The sequence below is a fragment of the Balaenoptera physalus genome (assembly GCF_965194825.1).
Source record: "Balaenoptera physalus genome assembly, chromosome: 17".
NCBI lineage: Eukaryota > Metazoa > Chordata > Mammalia > Artiodactyla > Balaenopteridae > Balaenoptera > Balaenoptera physalus.
Window position 1 is genome coordinate 11,119,798 of NC_138895.1, and position 19,750 is coordinate 11,139,547.

The window sequence follows — 19,750 nt, forward strand, 5'->3', positions numbered from 1 at the left end:
CAGAGGACACCTTGATCTTGTCAGCTCCCTCCGTGTGCATAGGAAATACCGCTGTCAGCACAGCGCCTCCAAATTCAGATCACACTATACTGAGAGTTTACGTCTTCAGAGGTTAAGCACTTAAGCATTCACAGAGATTTGTTGCCTGTACCATCACCTTTACATAACCTCCTAAAAACCTTTTAATAATTACTTATTATTCTAAACATCTGCTGTTACTGTTAACAGCTTAAGTTGCTTCTCATAATTTCACCTAACAAGGTTTTTCCAATCAATAGTCAGAGCAGACTGAAGCTTGCTATATTTTAGACTTTACTATGCAGCAGCCCCAAAAAAGTAAAAATATATAGAAGAAGAAAAATACGACACAAAGAATAGGAAATTTCTCTAGGCCTTGTATTAAATGTGATTCCAAATCAAGTAATGGTAAAATGTGCACTATGGACTTTCCATTTCTTCTAACCAGTTATCTTTGAGATGATGTTACTTTCATGTTTTCTAAACTTTGTAATATAAACAGCAAACTTAATTCAGAACAAAAAAACCTGCCGTCACCGAATACCACAGCCAGGATCACAGACATTTAAATCAACAGTCACCTGAGTTGGAAAAGGTTTAAGTTTTTTCAATAAATTATTTTTTATAATGACTATAAACGTTATATAGTACCAGAGGCTAGCTGGAGCTACATACTTTAGTGTACCTGAATTGCGAGGAATCCTTTCCAAGACGTAAAGCTGACAATCAGACATCGGAGTATGACTGGAAAATAGCAGTCCCTGAAAGATTAAAGTGTGAATTTTAGTAACCTCCAAGGCAAAAACCATCGTTCTTCCACTTTTGAACCAGGAAATAGAATGGGCCAATGATGATACAAACACATGTAAGGAGATCAAAGGGTAAATTCATACCCCAAAATCACTTTGTCAAAGCTGAAAGTGAGAATTCTTGCTCCACAAACATCTATATTTGTTCTGCTCCTTAAAAAAGTTTTGTGGGCTTCCCTGGTGGCGCAGTGGTTGAGAATCTGCCTGCCAATGCAGGGGACACGGGTTCGAGCCCTGGTCTGGGAGGATCCCACATGCCGCGGAGCAACTAGGCCCGTGAGCCACAACTACTGAGCCTGCGCGTCTGGAGCCTGTGCTCCGCAACAAGAGAGGCCGCGATAGTGAGAGGCCCGCGCACCGCGATGAAGAGTGGCCCCTGCTGGCCGCAACTGGAGAAAGCCCTCGCACAGAAACGAAGACCCAACACAGCCATAAATATATAAATAAATAAATAATTTAAAAAAACAGTTCTGTGATCAAGTTAAAATAGAAGTTATAAAATGGCTCAATTTACAGAGTAAAACTGAATTATTCCTTATTGAAATTCAATAAAGTCACTAATGTTGCAATATAATCATATATAATATATAATAATACATATTATATAGCATATTATATATAATATATTTTAATATCATAAATTTTCTTGAAAACTTAATTACTAGTAATAAAGGGCAGGTATCTGTGGTTAAGCAAAGATATATCATTATATCATTATATCCTACATATCATTATTATTTTTAAATGCATTCTTGATCCAAACAACATGAAAGAAAATGGTTTTAGGTAATAAAATGTGAGAAGCAAAATTACGGAAAGCAAGTGTTTAAAATTAGGAAAATTACTCTTAATATTTTTAAAAAGAGAAGAGAATGAATAATGATGCAAAGACCCTACAGGAAATATTGACACTTTTATTTATTTAATTATTTATTCTTAAGTTTTTTTAATTGTAAAAAAAAAAATCTACACGCATAACAGACAGTAAACATCTGTCTGTCACCCATAACCTTTATCAAACTATTTAAAATAACTCGTGAAACACCCTACCATTGACCCTCAAACCTCAGTTCCCAGAGAGAACCAGGGGTAACTGTTCTGTAAACTTCTTTCAAATTTTTTCCTGAATGTGTCCACCCACATACCTTTTTTTTTTTTAATAACAAAAATGACCTTGTTAGATTCTACATCTTGCTTTTTCAACTTAACCATGTGTCAGAAATGTCTTTCCAGGTCAGTGTATATAGATAGATTGACTTCATTTACTTTTTATAACATACTGTTTTATAGAATGGAGACACCATCGTTTATTTAATAATTTGCTTACTAAAGAACATTGTTTCATATTTTTTGCCTTTTCGGAAAACCCTTATACCTGTATCTATAGTACTCTTGCCATTATTTCTATAGGATAGAGTCTTAGGTGTCAGACCCAAAATCACCTTCGCAAAAAGATTGTACTGATTTTCACTACAACCGTTTTCCTCACAGCTCTACATATTATTATTATTTTTTAATTTCGCCTATTTAAAAATGTTTTAATTTATATTTTCTTTTGACTAAGGATTCTGAACATCTTTTAATATCTTTTTTTGGACATTTATATTTTTTCTACTTGTTACCAGATTAAATTATTTTCTTATTTTTCTATTAGATAGCTTCTTGTTTGTAGAAGTTCTTTGTATATTTAATGTATTTATTTTCTCCTTCTAGTCTGGTATTTGTCTTTTAACTTTGTTTATGGTGAAATTCTTTGCAGAACAGGAATTCTAATTTTTAAATGTGTAGTTAAGTGGGTCAACCTTTTCCTGTGTGAGTCTCTGGATTTTTGCCTTGTTTAGGACAGCCTTTCCACCCTAAATCTATAAAATGCATCTCTATAAATAATGTTACCATCACATTACCTTAAATGCATTTCTCAATCCACAAAGAATTGATTTAACTCTGATTCTAGTAAAATAATAAAACAAAATTTAAGTAGAAATTATCTTCAAACGCTTACAGAATAATGAATATTGCCTAGGAGGCAATAAACAGCTGAGGAATAAAAAGAAAAATAATTCAGACAAACCTGATTTCCTTTCTTGAGAAAAACAACTAAATTAGTGGCTAAGGGAAAGCAAGGTGTGTAATAAATTTAGACCTTCGACATACATTGTCTCCATAAATCTTTCATAAAAAATTAATTCAAATTGGCTTTGAAGTGAGCACCGTCAACTGAATTGAAAACTGCCTGCTGGACCATAAACAACAGAGATAATAATAGCACTGATGTATCCAGCGGTGGGAAGGAAGAAACAAGTACCATACTAAGACCAGTGATAGATCTGGGTTCACGAAGCTTTTATATTAATGATCTAGACGGAAGAAAGGAAAATGATGCAATCATTAATTTAACAAATGTCACTAAGTTGAAAAGCATGGTCGACACATTTGGAAGCTTTATAATAGAAGCTTGTGGTGGAGGATAGAAGTACAGGGGGATGTCCAAGTCAGAATTGACTTTGCACCAAATCCATGGCCATTTCTCCATCCATACACCAGCTAGTTCAGTCAAATCACACTATGGTGACCACCTTGTAACTGGCTAGAGGCAAATTCATTCATCCAAGATCGCAGAAAGAGAGCAAGTGCTCCCCAAGCAGGGCGTAGCGATATTCAGGAGAGGGGAGAGCAGTGGAGGAGATGGGTTCTGATGGTGGGAACATAAAAGGTCCAGTACCTATCGCTCCTACTCCCAGGACCCTCCAACATGGCCCCAGCAGTGAAAGGTGCTCTAAAATCTGCCAGCACCTGAGAGCTGTGATTTTTTTTTTAAGTAAATAAAATACAAACCAATAATGATAATTAAAGGTGATGGAACTGGTTTAGATGAAACAGTCAAAGAAGCATAATAAAGTGCTAACATTCAATTCACATAACATTTTAGTGTTTACAAAATGCTTCCACAAGGTCTCCTTTGAGTAACACCCAGGGGTGGTCAGGAAAGGCAGATGAATGGATCCATTTTCCCCTGGAAGCTAAGTAGGATCAAGGAAATTGCCAAAGATTACATAGTTACTCTGCCCGGGATCTGCTATTTCTACTACACCTACTCATATCTTTTAAAGTAATCACAGAGAAGTGCAATCAGGTTTGGACATGTGTAAAAATCATAATTCAAAAACTTCTTTTTATTTTTATTTATTTATTTATTTATGGCCATGTCACGTGGCTTGCGGGATCTTAGTTCCCCCACCAGGGATAGAAAAACTTCTTTTTAAAAGAAAACCAGACTGCGTCTTCATGAGACAAGCATTTTCCACATACACCAAATACCCTAAGTGCATCCTTTGGCCTCTATTCTGCGTACCTACTTTTCCTCAGCCTTCTTTCTTTCTATCCGTCCTTCCTTTTTCTTCCTTTCTGTCCCCATGACCCTTGTTCTCAAAAACAATGGGAATATGGGAGGTAACTCAGGGGAGTAAGGATATTTAAGTATGTACATGGATCACAAAACAACCTTCCTAGGAAAACCTCAACTTCTTATCTGTGAAGGCGATGGGAGATTTTTTTTTTTTTTTCATAAGTACCTAAGGCCTAGGAGACTCTTAAGTCATTTTGAGGATTATCTTTCATCTCTCTCCGCCACATGGTAACATCATCCATTCTCCACACTGGCATTGCAGGACAACAGACAGATATCCTGGTTTGCTTGCCAATGTTACTGTAAGCAAATGATGGCCCCCTTCAGGTAGTCTGAATGAAATATTTCATCAGAGGAATGTTATTTTTATGTTAAGGCATTCTTGTCATGATGCCTTGCCGCTGTTGATTTCCTTTTTTAATACTTGCTTACCACTGTGAAAATATAGCACAAATGTGTGTGTGTGTGTGTGTGTGTGTGCATTTCCAAGTGGACTACTCAAAACAGTACAGTTTTAATCCAAATACATTAATAGGAAAACCAAGTCAAATGTTTCTTAAACATAAGTTAAAATGATTCTGTGCAGCAATACTGCATTGCTAGAATAGATCAAATGACCTCATCGAAGATGTTTGAGAAGGTGTCAAACTTATCCATGTTAAGTTTAAAAATTTCAACTGTGAAAAGCTCTCTAGCTAACCATCTGTTTATCTAGTTCCTCCTATATATAATCAAATTTCTTTCAAGCAGGAAGGCTTACATTGACAGAGTAAATGAGTCCAAATATTTGGCTTAATAGAGCTTCACTTTAATTAATCAAATAAAATTAATCTTTCAACTGAAGTGAAGTTTACATTTGTCTGTTTGATCTACAATATTTTTGAAGGATATTCATAATATTTTGTACACTACAAAAAGCATATCTACTTTTATTTGTATTTCAAGCAGCTGGCCTGGGCATATCATCATAGATGAGAAATGTTCTTAATTGGGGTGTCATCTCTATACTGGATTTCAATCTTTCTTACAAAAGGGAGCAAAGCTGGCAAAAATACTCATACTTTAGAAATATTTTAATTCACGAAAGTGTTAGGTATCCATGGTTCTATTACGTGCATTAAATTTTTGGAAAACAATTTAGCTTCAGATGAAATTTCAGGCTCAGAAAGCCTAAATTAGACATTCTGAAAGATTGTGAGATGATAAGACTGTTAAAGAAAGTGAAGGACTATTGAGAAAAACGGAGCAGATTCTTTACTAATGTTGAATAGCAAAATTCAATGAGGAACTAGGAGGAAAATTTATGTCTCCACACACCATCAGTTCACAGTAATCTCCTTTCCATCCTATATGGGAAGCATCATCCACAAAAAGTAAACCAAGAGAACTGCTTTTACTGAATAAACCCATACTTGAACGAGAAATGTTTTGGTGATTAAAGTATCCGAATAGTAATTCAGCAATTGCTTTTCACTAGTCAATTAATGCCCGAGAGCACTGAGGTATTTATAAAGTTACAGTATTTTTTGCGTAAAATAACTAGTTCAGATCCTGATTTAGAAATTAATCTGTGATTTAATTTCTTCCATCAAATTATGTATTTATGATAAAGAATCATATTTTATCACAAGTCCCTAGAAATAATAACTATATCCCAATCTATACAAACAATGTGTGTGTAAATGTAACACACAAACTTCTATTCACAAATAATTAGCTTCCAGGATTGTGTCTGACAACCTTTAATGATCATAAATTTCCAGCTCATCTTTTGTCATCGCAATCAATTTATCACTAAAATAATTTTTGAGGCGTAAAATAAAGTGTGTCTCTCATATTTGAATATTTCATATTCAGCATTTAGGTACGCTGTTGTCATCCACCGCTACATTCTCTTCATTGCCAGGAGATGGCGCTATGGGTTTTAAATCTCAGAGCTAAAATCCCAAAGCAGAACTGAGCCCTTTTCAGTTTGTTTCTTCCTTAATTCGTGGACAGCAGACAAGCCCTAAACGTGTTCACTTTTTTATCCCAACAATTTTTCTTTCTGTAAAAAAAAAAAAAGAAAAAATCGAATGTTTTTCAAGATTCGATAAAGATAAGCTTCGGAAGGAGAAACACGTGTAACACAAATAAGTATTATCGGTCCCTAGGGAGAGCAACTGAATGCAGGAGTACGCCCAGGTACGAAGGAGGGAGTGAATTCTTCAGAAACTCTTTTCACTAATTTTCCTCTATCCGTGCATCCTACCCGATCGCTGGGGTCCCAGCAGTGGTAGACAGGCGCCAAGTTTTTCTCTCGCTATACCGTGCCCCTCCCCTTAAAAGTCGCGGCAATGGGAAGATCCCTCGGGAGCCAGGTGAGCCCTTCGCCGCGAGCCCGGGGACCCGCCTGCGCGCCCGCGTGGGGCGCGCCGTCGCGCCGAAAAAGCTGCTTGTCTGGGGGCTGAGCGTTTCCCTTCAACGTTTGTTCAAACTTCAACCAACTTGCCGCCAAACAGTCTTGAGGATCAACCTCTTTTCTTTAAAATACACAAAGGGAAAATCTTCCCGAAAGAACTTTATATCAACAGGTTCCTGCTTTTCCAAGGTCAAAGTCCTCGGAATTGCCAAGAACTTCAGATCAATCGTAAGGCTGGGGCCCTTGGCGCACTGCCAGCGATGGTCCAGCTCCCAGGGCCCCGGCACCCTCGCTGCCCTCCTCCTCATTAGGCCCGCCAATCCCAAACGCACACGTGGACCCATAGCATCTCTCTGCAGTGAGCTTTGTGGGACCTAGCCAAGAGGGTAAGAAAATATTGATGACTAAACGAGGCCGAAAGGCTTGACTTCAGGAGCTTGATGGGCTTGAAGCTCTCCGCCACCAAGTAGATCCTGCGTTCCCAAACCCGGCGGGGGCGCAGGATGATGAACCTCAGCTGTGCGGGCTTCAAGCTGACCCAAGAGCCACCAGACGGCGTGGGGCGGGGGGTAGGCAAATGCAACTTCAAGGTCAACGCGCCTCTGACTGGGGCTGGAGAGCGGCCAAGGGTGCTCGGGCCTGGAGCGCTGGGGGCGCGCCCTGCTTGCGCGCGCTGGACGCGGCGGAGGAGGGCTCGGAGCCAGTACTCCTCGGCCGTTTTCCGACAGAAAGTCCCTCTGGGTCGCCGCGGTCCCTGCCTGACGCGACCTCCCAGGCTGGACTCCTCCGCCGCAGGGGATGCGCAGCCCCCAGAGGGTTTCCGTCACTCTCAGGGAATGTGCTTTTCCTGAGCAGCTCCCAAGCGAAAGTTCATGTCATTTTTACCAAACTTTGCTTTTTACTTTTTAGAATGTTCTCAGATAGATAAATTGAAATGCAGACACACAAGGAAAATTCTCCCTTTCAGAAAACACAGATACTCAAATCCCAGTCTTTGGGGGTTCTCCTAACTTTTAAATCTAGATCAGTAATAAGCTGTTTATCAGGGCTATAAAAATAACAAAGAGGAACTCCTGGCTTTGCTCTTTAATGACGGATTAGATCGTGTTCCGTTCTGATTTTACGTAGGTTCCTATTTCAAATTTCAAGCAAATATTAAGGAAGACGATCACTAAGAAATATAAGTGACCTAAAAAATTAATTTGGTCTAAAACTCAATAGCTCTGTAATTTCAATGCGGTGCGGCTTGCTGAGTATTTTAAGAATCCTTTCAAAGCCATAGGTGTGTTCCTTCCTGCTGTAACAAAACTGTATTCATCTTTGCACAACATGCGCTGGCGTCTGTAAATCTGGTACTCGACACTCAGCCAAGAACGCTCCCTATCCTGATGTGTGTCTACCAACCAGCCTCAATGCGCCAACCAGCCCAGTACCAAGAGCTCCCTGCTGGGTGTCCCTCGATGGCGCCCACCCCACCGTCTGGACCACGGAGTGGCCTGAGCTGCCCCACCATGACTGGGCAGAGGAAACAGTCCCCTGCGTTTCCTGTCCGCCAATCGCTTCGGTAACTCACCCTGACCTTCTCTGAAACTGCACAGACTCAGAGGATTTCGCTTCCAATGTTTCATTTCCAGGGGTCATCTGTGGGTCAGAAGTTTTCGCCGCGGGCTAATTTCCCGCCCTTTCTTCCCAGGCAACCAGAAATTTTTTATTTTGGCTTTTCCTCTGCTCTCCTTACAACTTGCTAGTTATATCAGGAACCCAGGCCCTTTCCCCTCTTCTTGGCATAGCAAAGTTCAAGCGCAGAGCTTTCTGGAGCTCTTACGGCCAGAGGGTGCTAAGTGAGCAGGTGACGTCAGCCCTTCGCTGGCCCGAAACCAGGCGGCGGGATCCCACTCAAGTGAGGAGAAAGAGCCTAGGCCTTGACTTAGGGCTGGCGACGATTAAACCAGGTAACGAGACACCGGGCAGATGTGTTTTCATTGCCCTGTGAGATAAATGCAGCCTTAAGTGCCTGACAACTTCCCAGAAGCAATCAGCAAAAGTTTACGAGTGCATAAACCTCAAAGACCATTCCCCGACGGTTGTTATGAGGCCCACATTTAAAGCTCCTATAAATTCTTCAGCACTTTCCCAAAGCTAAGTTTCCAGGGACTATTAAGCAGTCACCTCCTCCGAGGAGACCAGGGGGATTTTCTTGAACCGCCAAGGAAAGAGGTTTGGGGCTCCTACTGAGTGAAATACAGCTGCGCAAAAGTTTGTTCCGGAAGTTTCGATGGCGGAAGCGGGGGGCGGGGGGGAGGAAGGAGGGCGTGGAAGTGGGGTCCGGGAAGGGCCAGGAGGTGCTTCTCGGGGCTGAGTTATCTGACAGCGGCGCAGGACCGGAGTCTGTCGGGGGTCGCGGATCTAGCGGCGCCTTGGCCGCTTTCGGCGGTGGCCCCAGCTTGGCCAGTCCGGTCCCGCAGGGCATAGCCCCATGTGGCGCTCGTAGCTAAACCCTATAGCTCCCACCCGGCCCGGACATGGTAGCTCCTTCACCCTTCCAGTGCCCACTGAGTGGCCGGCAGGAATACAGGCGTCCTGCGGAAAGTGCCAGCGCTCTATAAAGGGGAGCCGGAGGGAGAATCGAGTCAGACACTGGAAACGTGTCTCCACTCCGCCCAGAGCACGACGGTGCCAGCCTCGGTCCTCCCCTAAGTGGCCAGAGTTCTTTGGTCAGTCATTATCAGGCACACAAGACTCACCTATGTTTACAGAGAACCTTTGTTTATGATCCCGGTGACAACAAAGCTGCTAATTGAAAAACAGTAACAGGAGCGTGTCTTTAGCTTCCTAAAGCTGGAGGTTAATAGCTGCGCGCGCCGGGGGGACGGAGGGGGGAGGGAAGCGGTGAGCGAGGGGCCGCCCCGCACGTCTACGTGCTTTGCGGTCCCCCGGCGAGACACGTGGGCCGGCTCGAGCCTTCCAGAGCCGCCGGCCCGGGTCCCAGGCTGGAAAGCCTCCCGCAGCTCGCCTGCTCTTTCTCAATCTTTGGGATCCAGTCAATCCCAAAGCGCGAAGGTAACTGACGACTGCGTAGCATTTCTGTCCCGGTGAGATTGAATCTCAGGCAATTATTTTGGAAAGATTCCGCTGGGCCCGTTTTCCTCCTTTCCAGGTGAAAATGCAGACGTTTCTATGCCGTCCTCACCCCTCCTTTATGAAATAAGGCGCCCAACTGTTCTGATATTACCATTCAAAAACAGGTTCTGTGGCGAACCTCATTTGTGAATCTATTACAGAGATTAATAGATTATTTCTCCTTTTTCAACTAATTCTCAGTGGGGAAATTTAACCATATGGTAAGGAGAGAATTAGAATTTCATCACATTAGAGCAAAATGTAATGAAAAGAGCCCAACACCTGGGGCCAACTCTGAAAGCCACAATTAAAAGGTTTTTAATGAAACCAGAGAAACCAAAAATTTCATAAGCTTCAGTAATTCTGCCACATAAGAGAGATTTATTGGAGGGTGTTGGGAAATATTGTTTTTACTTATGTCATAAGGATGAAAACCAGCCGCTAAATACCATGTGCTCCCAGACACGGGACACAGGAGCTGGAAGACCGCGTGTACCATTTCCCATCCGAAGAGGAGCACTTGTTTTCACACTTCGCCTTCCTCTCCCTCTAAGAACAACCGAGGCAGACCCAGATGTCCCTGAACGGCTTCCTAGCTATGGCGGCTACGTTTCCGGGTAAATAAATATGCACAAATGTCCCACTTGGTGTGTGAGAGGATCTGACTACCGGTAAAGTTGACTCTTCCGAAACAACTGGATTTTCATCTTGAGGAAAGTTTGAGCAATCAGTTTCTTCCTGTTTAGGAAATCCTGTGCTTCATTAATCACCATCACTGTAGCCGTTCTTTGGAGACGGCTGCAAAAGCACCCCCTCCCTTTAAAAAAATCTAATGGGCTGCATAAGCAACTCGATCTTCATTTTCTTTCTCTCCTCCTCCTCCCCTCCCTTCCCCCCCCCACCCCCCAGCCTCAGTCCGGGTAGGAAAATGGGCAGGGAGTGGGTGAGCGGGGGCGGAATAAGGCAGTGTGTTCTGGGGGGCGGGAGGGGGGGCGATTGCTTTGCTGTCTTACTAGCTAAGAATCTTGGGTGAATTTGGGGCAAGCCAGCGGAGACACCACTTCCCCCTGAAAATCCCATCTCCACATCCAGACCAGAGTCATCCTAGGAACAGGGGTGGAGTATCAGCCTCCCCAGGAAACGGTCATGTAGCACAAGATGAGACAGCAGTGGCGAAGGAAGGGCAGTGGGGAGGGGGTGCAGTGGGGGGAGGCGTCTGCTTTCCACGGGACTCCTAGGCTTCGCCGCCGATCTACAATTTGCTGAAGGAGCAGAGAACATCCTCGGCTCTAAGTAGGGCTTTTAGTGTGCTCATTGATGAGTGAAAGTCGCCACACATGTCAAGCTAAAGGCAGTTGTTGGGTTACTAACAGGACCCAGCGCCTTGCAAACATATGCGCTAAGCTGTGTATACAGATGGCAGGCAGAATAATGGAGCAGGCGCCTTTTATAAAGCTCTAGCTGCTGCCTGTCTTCAGACCTGGGAAATGAAACTATTCAGACTCGCGGCCAGATAGCGCCTGCGATTGTTTGTTACCGTTTTAATCCTATTAATTAAAACGTTAACCTGATTGGGTAGAAAGCGCTGTCCCAACAGGCGACTCTTCTTCATAATAACCTACTCAGAGATAATGATGTAAAAGACTCCCCCGTCTGTGGCGGCGGCTGGTTGATGGGTCCGGAAATCTCTTGAAGGTGAATCCAAGCAAGATAAACGGTGCGGAGAGGAGGCGCGGGGCTGGGCTCAGAGCGGCGGCGGCGGCGGCGGCGGCGGCTCCACTCCCTCCGCGCCCACCCTCCCACCATGCGGGGCCGCGGCCCATGGTGAGCCCCAGCAGGCAGCACCATCGGCTGGAGACGAAGAAGAAGAAGAAGAGGAGGCGGCGAGCGCGGGGGAAGGCGAAAAAGAAAAAGAAGGGGAGAGGGCTGCCAGCAGCACCGGGACCGACGCGCGCACCAGCCCCAGAGCCCGGCTCGGGCGCGGCTGCGGCGCCGCCCGACTCCCGAGCCCAGGCGGCGGCGGCCGGCGCCGGACCATGGAGCGCGGGCTGCACCTCGGCGCGGCCGCCGCGGGCGAAGACGACCTATTCCTGCACAAGAGCCTGAGCGCCTCCGCCGCCAAGCGCTTGGAGGCGGCTTTCCGCTCCCCGCCCCCGAGCATGGACCTGTCCCTGGCGCCGCCGCCTCGGGAGCGCCCGGCGTCCTCCTCCTCGTCGCCTCTGGGCTGCTTCGAGCCGGCTGACCCCGAGGGGGCAGGGCTGCTGTTGCCGCCGCCCGGGGGAGGCGGCGGCGGCGGCGGCGGCGGGGTGGGCGTCCCCGGGCTGCTCGTGGGCACTGCCGGCGTTGGGGGCGACCCTAGCCTGAGCAGCCTACCGGCTGGGGCCGCCCTGTGCCTCAAATACGGCGAGAGCGCCAGCCGGGTCTCGGTGGCCGAGAGCAGCGGCGGCGAGCAGAGCCCCGACGACGACAGCGACGGCCGCTGCGAGCTGCTTCTGCGGGCCGGCGGCGCAGACCCGCGGGCCTCCCCGGGCGCGGGAGGCGGCGGCGTCAAGGCGGCCGAGGGCTGCTCCAACGCCCACCTCCACGGCGGCGCCAGCGCCCCCCCGGGGGGCCCGGCCGGCGGCGGCGGCGGCGGGGGCAGCGGCGGCAGCGGTGGCGGCGGCGGCGGCAGCAGCAGCAGCAAGAAATCCAAAGAGCAAAAGGCGCTGCGGCTCAACATCAACGCCCGGGAGCGCCGGCGGATGCACGACCTGAACGACGCGCTGGACGAGCTGCGCGCGGTGATCCCCTACGCGCACAGCCCCTCGGTGCGGAAGCTCTCCAAGATCGCTACGCTGCTGCTCGCCAAGAACTACATCCTCATGCAGGCGCAGGCCCTGGAGGAGATGCGGCGCCTCGTCGCCTACCTCAACCAGGGCCAGGCCATCTCGGCCGCCTCCCTGCCCAGCTCCGCGGCGGCGGCGGCGGCGGCCGCTGCCCTGCACCCGGCGCTCGGCGCCTACGAGCAGGCTGCCGGCTACCCGTTCAGCGCCGGGCTGCCCCCGGCCGCCTCCTGCCCGGAGAAGTGCGCCCTGTTCAATAGCGTCTCCTCCAGCCTCTGCAAACAGTGCACGGAGAAGCCTTAAACACCCCCCCACCCCCGAAAAACATAAGACCGACCCCAAAGCTAGAGGAGAGTGAAAAGCTGCTCCCCACCCCCCTTTATTTGGTCCTCTCGTAGTCGTGAAACACTTGCAGAGAAAACAAAGCAGAGGCGAGAACTGCGGAGAAGTATCAGAGACAAACGGGACTTCTGGCCTCGACATCCCCAGAATCTCGGTCTTCGGGGTGGGGAGGGAGGGAGGAGGGAGGTGGAGTTGGGATAGAGTATGGATGTCTTTTTTTCTCGGAAAAGTGGCAACTTTGGTGGCAGCCTAGACCGCGAGGAAGCAGAGTTTTCCTTTAAGGGTAAAAAAATAAGTTGAGAAGTAGGTGTTATTAAGCGTGGAGAGTATTACATGGCAAAATAGTAATCCTACTAATAATTGTGAATTTGGCTAGTGCTGAGGGGTAGAGGAGGAGTCCGGGGTTGGGTGGCTTGTGGCACGGAATATTCATTCAGACAAATCAGAAAGGGCACTTGAAAATAAATTTTGATTCTGAGCCAGGAGAAAAACTTGAAATGTAGATTTATTTAAGTGAAGAAAAAAAACAAAAACAGGAAGAGACACGTTGCTATGAAAGACTTGTATTTTTTATTGTCTCTGAACTTTAATCCTGTGAAAATGCTCAAAAGTTTTGGCAAGAGTGATATTAAAAAAAAAAAAAACTGACTGTGGCTGAAAGAATTGCATTTAAAAATATTTATGTGCACCTTGTTACTTTCCACTCTGCAATGATGTATTAACGATTCATGGTATTTATTTGTTATTCTTCAATGACCCTTCCACATCAACAGTATTTATCCTGTGTTAAGGTCATGGGGTCTTACGTGCAGATTTTTTTTTTAATGCCTCTAAAATTCTGTTTTATAGATTAACTTATATTGTGTGCCAAGTGTTTAAAAGGGTTTATTTGCCAACAAGTATGAAGAGACATATTGATGTATCTGAGCTGCTTAGGTTTATCAAAGGTCACCTGGATATCTTCAGCTGCATCATCCCTGTATTTAAATTGAGCTTTAATAAATTGCTTCAGTCCAAAAATTACAGGAAAGGTGTATTCTTAATTGATGAATGAATTGATCTCTTTTCTTGAAAGGGGACTCCTTTGCATTCTAAAAAGGAAAGACATCACAGCAATAGATCCTATAAGTAAGAACATGCTAAGCAAATATTTTTCCAGGCTGTGCTGTGCATTTTTAAAAGGTCTAATTTAATTGCTTTTAATATATGTATACATATATAAGTTATTTTAACTGTGGAGAATTATTTAAGTTGAAAGACTGGTTTGATTTGCCTATGGTGTGAAATCCTTTGTTATTTTTCTAAAAAAATTTTTTAAAGAAATAAAATAAAACTAAGGAAGAGCAAGAAGCTATTTACCCAAAGCGAGCTTTCAGTTTTAGTTTGCATGGCTGCTTGCCTGCCTTTCTATCCTACGAAAATCAAGAAAACCTTTTTTAAAAATGGAGTCCTGCTATTTTCCACTCCTTGCAGATAATAGTAATTCAGTTTGTCAGGTTGGATGGTGAGTGGGGAGCTATGATGGATCTATTGGCGGGTTTTGGATGTGTAAAGAATGATATATATATTAAATAGGTCAATCAGACTATGACAGCTATGTACAACCATTTGTATGTGTATCTATGTCAGAGAGAATCTTTATTAAAATATTTTGATCAAACATTTCATTATGCTGTGCTTTGTGGAGGGAGCAATCACCTCTCTTCTGTGTTACTCTTTGCTTGAAAGGTAACAAAAAAGAAAGGAGTTTCAGAGAAGGTGGAACTAAAGTTTTGTCAGGGATACACAATTAGGAGCAGCCCTAGTTCACTTGTTTACTTGTTAAAGGACGATGGCTGGGCCTGGTCATTGGAGGATTGATAAATGGGGTCAGTGGTGAGACCCAGAGGAGGTCCAGAGCTCCTGTTTGCTGGCATGAACTTTGAAGGCCCTGCTCTCCCTGGAATTCTTCTCCCACTTTGTATGGCATTGTTAACTACTATGCCAGGGCCCATCAGAGAGGGTAAAGTTTCTTAAAGAGTTTTTAATCAAAATTTCTATCTCCAACTTCCTAAAAGCCAAGGAAAAGCAATGGATTTGGATTCTCTGAGGATGGATTGTATTGTAGCTTCCCCCTGCTTTTTTTTTTGTGACAGAAGAATCAACCAGGTTGAATTATATGTGTAAACAATGCCCATAGAGATTTTTTCAATGTTCTAGTGTTGCTTGTTAAAGAGATTTGTAAGGGAGTATGTTTGGATTGGGTTGGGCGTTGATTCTATTAAAGAATGTCTGTATAGGCTTGTATTTGGACTTTAATAATGCCCTCAAATTTAGAAGGTTTGATTTTTATTGTGGTGGAGGTTAGAGAGATGGTGGTGGTGAAGTTATAGTGTTTCCTCTGTAGGCAGTTTGCTAAATGCGTTTTGGTCTGTGTAGCCTCAGCTCATAATGATATCCCTAAATGCCATCAAACTTAGTGGGGGGTGAGGGAGGGTATTTTCTGCTCCACTTGCCATCAAAAAAGATTAATCAGAACCTGTAACTTTTCAGAAAACATAACAGCAACGGGCCTTGAAGCTGAAGCCCTCCCAGTCTGGGAGTGGGAGTAAAGGGAGGGAAGAGACCAGGGCGGCCCCCAGGCAGGAGGAGACCCGTCTCTCAGCATTTACCAGACAAAGCCTGGGTGCGTCTAATTATGATTATTAAAACAATTTCCATGACGATGTCTAATATTATGTTAATTTGAAAACAACTGTGTATGAAAACTGTCTACTATAATACCTAAATTCATTTAATGAAACACATCGTTAAGGCAATTAAACCTCCTGGATGTGATTAAGAAACATAATTATGACACTGTTCTGCGCCGTAATTGGGTGCCTTTAATCAAGGGGTAAAGTGATCAGCAACACAGCCATTAGTTTGTATTGTTCTGGCCCTGCTGTCCATCATTCTGATTAGGAATTAACCACAGCCGCCATCAGTCGAATTGTTTTTTTTTTTACTTTTTGCATGTTAACATTGTAGGGGACACATTCGCTGCAAGGTTTAACTGCTTAATATTTCTCATTATTAAGAAGACCTCCTTGATGTATTCCCTCTGTAACCTCTGTGCTGTTCAACTAGTATTAGAAATAGTACAAATAACAAATCTTGAACTTCAGGAGAAAGAGGAAAGCTCACCCTCCTTTCACCCTTTAATAACTCAGTCTCCAGCCTTAGTCCTGAAGGAGACTGGAAATGATTGGGGTTGGGGGAAAGGAGAGGATGTTGAGAATAAGTCGGAATGTCAGACAAATATGTACAATTGTTCAAAGTAGCAGGGTTAATAATATTTATTTTCATTTTGATAATTTCAGACAAATTAATTCTCTTTCCAAATCCAGGAGCTGACCAGCGTTGGGTTCTAGGAATAAATGTGGGACATCTAAAAGGGGCAGGGGAGGACTTTTCGGTGATTTACTTAGGTGGCTTTCCCTGCGCTAACCCCAACTTTTCCAAAGTTTCATTAGCAGCAGCTTTTAGGGAAGGAAACCAATGATTGAAGAGAAAATTCTCCCCCCTACCTGGCAAAACCCCCGGCCGCTTTCCGGGGCCCGCTGGACTCCTGGATTTCAGCCCAGTGTGGAAAGTTGGCCCACACACTTGTGGGCCCCAGTATGTCCTTCCAGTGTGCACCATCCACTTCCAGACTGGGTGACTGAACACCAGGGCATCAGTGTGGTCTTGCTGAAGTGCCCTTGGGGCAAAACAGCAATCCTGGCCCCTAAAACTGCGGCGTCTGCCAGAGAACCTCGGTCAGCCCCAGAGCCTTCGTCCACCGCGCTCTGGGGCGCTTCTCCCGGGAGCAGGGGACGATCCCCGCTGCTCAAGTTTCTTAGGAAACTGACACTGGGCAGAGGAGGCCGAGCGAGGAGCCAGAGTCCCACTTGGACTTTTATTCCACCGGTTTCCTTCTCTAATTTCTCTCTAATTTCAATTTCCTTCTCTAATTTCGAATTCCCATTTAGGTCTCATCTCCAGCTTGACATGGGGTACCTACAGGAGTGAAGCGCGTTGAGGCTTTTCGTGGACTCCTACAGGACCAGCAAATGATCACCTTCGAAGAGCTCACTAGTTACCCCTCCTCCCTCCCCGTGGTGCCTGTAAGTGTGTGTGGGGGGGGGGGGTGCGTGTGCGCGCGCGCGTGTGCGTGAGCGCGCGCTCAGCGATGCGCTCTCCACTCTCAGTAGCTGGGCATCCCCTCCAAGACCCTGTGTTGAGCTTAAATTCCGCTCCCTCCTATCGCACCCAGCACCCATCCTTCCTGCCAACAGCTCTCTAGGGTGGGCCAAGGCTCCGCAGGGTTCCCGTCTCCTCGCGCTCTTGGCCCGGATGCCGAAACCCAACCTTTCTACGCGCCCGGGACCCTGAGATTGCTCCAGCATGAGTGGCATTGACTTTTCCAATGTAATGACTTATGAAAGATATAATCATGTGTTAAATTGAATCCTCCGTTTAACTGTTAATGGTGTGCTCTGGGCACATTTACGTATTAGATGCTATGGTAACTAATTACCACTAGGAAAAAGGATAATACACTTCCCAGACTTTGAAAAATAATGATGAGAGTTCACTTCCCGGCTCGCAGCACACAGTGGCGGCTCTGCCGGGCGGAGCGGCAGAGCGGAGACCCGAACGTGTGCCGGTGGAAGGAGGGAGGTGATGAATCCTGGTCGGGAGAGGCTCCTTGGTAAAACCTTTCATGAAAATGCGATTCAATGGGGAAGTGAGGGATGGGGAGGGCCCACTACACGGCGCTGCCTCTAAACAGAATTAAATTGCAAAACAAACGTCAGAAACAGAAGTATTCTTTTAATTAAAATGCAGGTCAGACTGAATTAATCAGGTGCCAAGCAACTTTACATCAATTAACATTTTTTGTTGTGTGGGCAAAATAAATGAGCCCGTCTCCTTCAAGGTCTGCGTTGGCGCTTATAACTTGGATGCCCCAGGATCCGCCAAGCCAATGAGCTGCGGGTTGATTTAAAGCTGGCCTTTTACATCAGACATTGGGCACAGTCGAAGGAAACGGGAGGGAAAACCAGGAGACAGCAACTTAAGGGTAAAAACAATTCTCAGGGTAAGAGTCTTTTCCTCTCCCCGCCGGATCTCTGGCTCTTCGAATCGGTTGATGAGTGTTTACAAGAACCAGGGTTCTGTAGACTGTGCAAAATAGCCAGGTGTCTGTTTCGCCCCAGGGCCAGGGCCAGTGTTTGTGCTGGGGACCCGGGAGGGCAGGAGGAAGGAGGGGGCGGCTTTTCCCGCAGGCCAGCCTGCCAGCCCAGGGTCGCAGACAGAACGACGTCCACAACACGCGTGCCCACCGCGCTGCTTTGCTCAGGCTGCGCCCCCGGAGGGACTCGGGACCCGCAGCCGCAGAACACCCCTTCTCCTGGTGCTTCCCCTGCACTGACGTTCTGGGCCCCTCCTGCGGGGCGCAAGACCCTTCAACCTCTAAGTGCCTAGGGACAGAACGCGAACTTCGGGGGCTCTGCCTCAAACTGTCTTTCGAGGGGAGGCACTAGGATGGGGTTTTCTCCTGACCCCTGTGGCCTGGAGAGTTCACCTGCAGATGACAGGCTTGTAAGAAGCACCCCGCAGCCGAGCCAAACCCGGGAATTCTGTGAAAGCGTCCCAGTTTTAAACCCCAAAGAGCTCATCGCTTCCTAGCAAGGCAAAGAAAGTGAGCTCGCTTTCCTTGAGGCTCGATTTTGGTTAAATTCTATCATTTTTTCTAAATGACTCGTCTTAACATAATCCAGGAGACTTGTGGACTATTGCAGAACTATCAGGTCCCCCTGAGTGCGTGTGCATGTGCCTGTGGGACTTTTCTTTCTTTCCTCTCCCTTGTGTTCCCGAATTCCGACGATACAGAAATACAGATTAGCGAGCTCTGGAAGAGAAATTACTGGGCTGGGAAGGTTAGACTGCAAAGGGAAAGAGGGTTTTGCGGTTACCAGCCCTCCAGCCCCCAATATATCATGGACAAGCCTATCTTAGAAGTCACCAGGATGCTCGGATGGGGAGTTGGCTTTTAGTAGGCACAAGGTGATATCGTCTTCCTTCCCAGCTTGGGAAAGAGTTAATTCTTTCCCAAAGACCATAGTTGCCCTTGTCTTCTCAACCTGATTCAGAGATGCAATAAAATATGAAGCAAATTTATGATCTGTTTCAAGCATTTTATTGCTGTATTTTTAAATTCATATATGCACATATAAGAACTACGATCTGTGAATAATTTGAAATGCGATACTAGAATGATACATTTTAGATAAAACATAACCATATCTTTATATAATTGTCTCAGATTAAAATAAAAAAGAAAAATAGATTTCTAATGTGGACCAAACTGAAAAACTAATGACAGCCATAAACTGCTAACTAACCATAAATTAACATCTTCATCAAATGCTAAAATGGTATCAGTGGTTATATAAAGCAATTATTATTTCTCTTTATAAGTTTTAGAATAAAGTTCAGGGATATTTAAAGGACCCATTATTTACCAATGCTTCCCAATCTTAAAGATTTCATATTTTATTAGGAGGATGGTTGCAGCTCAAATCTGCTATGCTAATAGGGATGTTTAGAGATGAGAATTTAGTCTTAAACATAAACATGCTTCATGGCCTAACCTCATTTTATGCATTTACTCTGCTCTGGCAATTACTGAAGAACTTGGTGTAAGGATTTCTGTGTCAAATATCCTTATCTCCTCTCTGAAAATGGAAGACAAATAATTTCTTATTATGTGAGAGAGTCAGATTATGTACCCAACTGGTTAAAACATTAAATCATGCACTGTCTG

At 45.3% G+C, this 19,750-nt stretch overlaps 1 protein-coding gene across 1 annotated transcript; it reads left to right on the top strand.

The window, feature by feature from the left end:
• The first annotated feature begins 11,658 nt into the window (after positions 1 to 11,658).
• BHLHE22 (basic helix-loop-helix family member e22) lies at positions 11,659 to 14,578 on the top strand. Its single transcript, XM_082433707.1, has one exon. The coding sequence runs from the start codon at positions 11,791 to 11,793 to the stop codon at positions 12,877 to 12,879; it is 1,089 nt and encodes a 362-aa protein (XP_082289833.1). The 5' UTR covers positions 11,659 to 11,790; the 3' UTR covers positions 12,880 to 14,578.
• Positions 14,579 to 19,750: the final 5,172 nt, after the last annotated feature.

Coding starts and splice junctions, on each gene's coding strand:
- BHLHE22 (XM_082433707.1), top strand. CDS start 11,791: ATGGAGCGCGGGCTGCACCTCGGCGCGGCCGCCGCGGGCGAAGACGAC.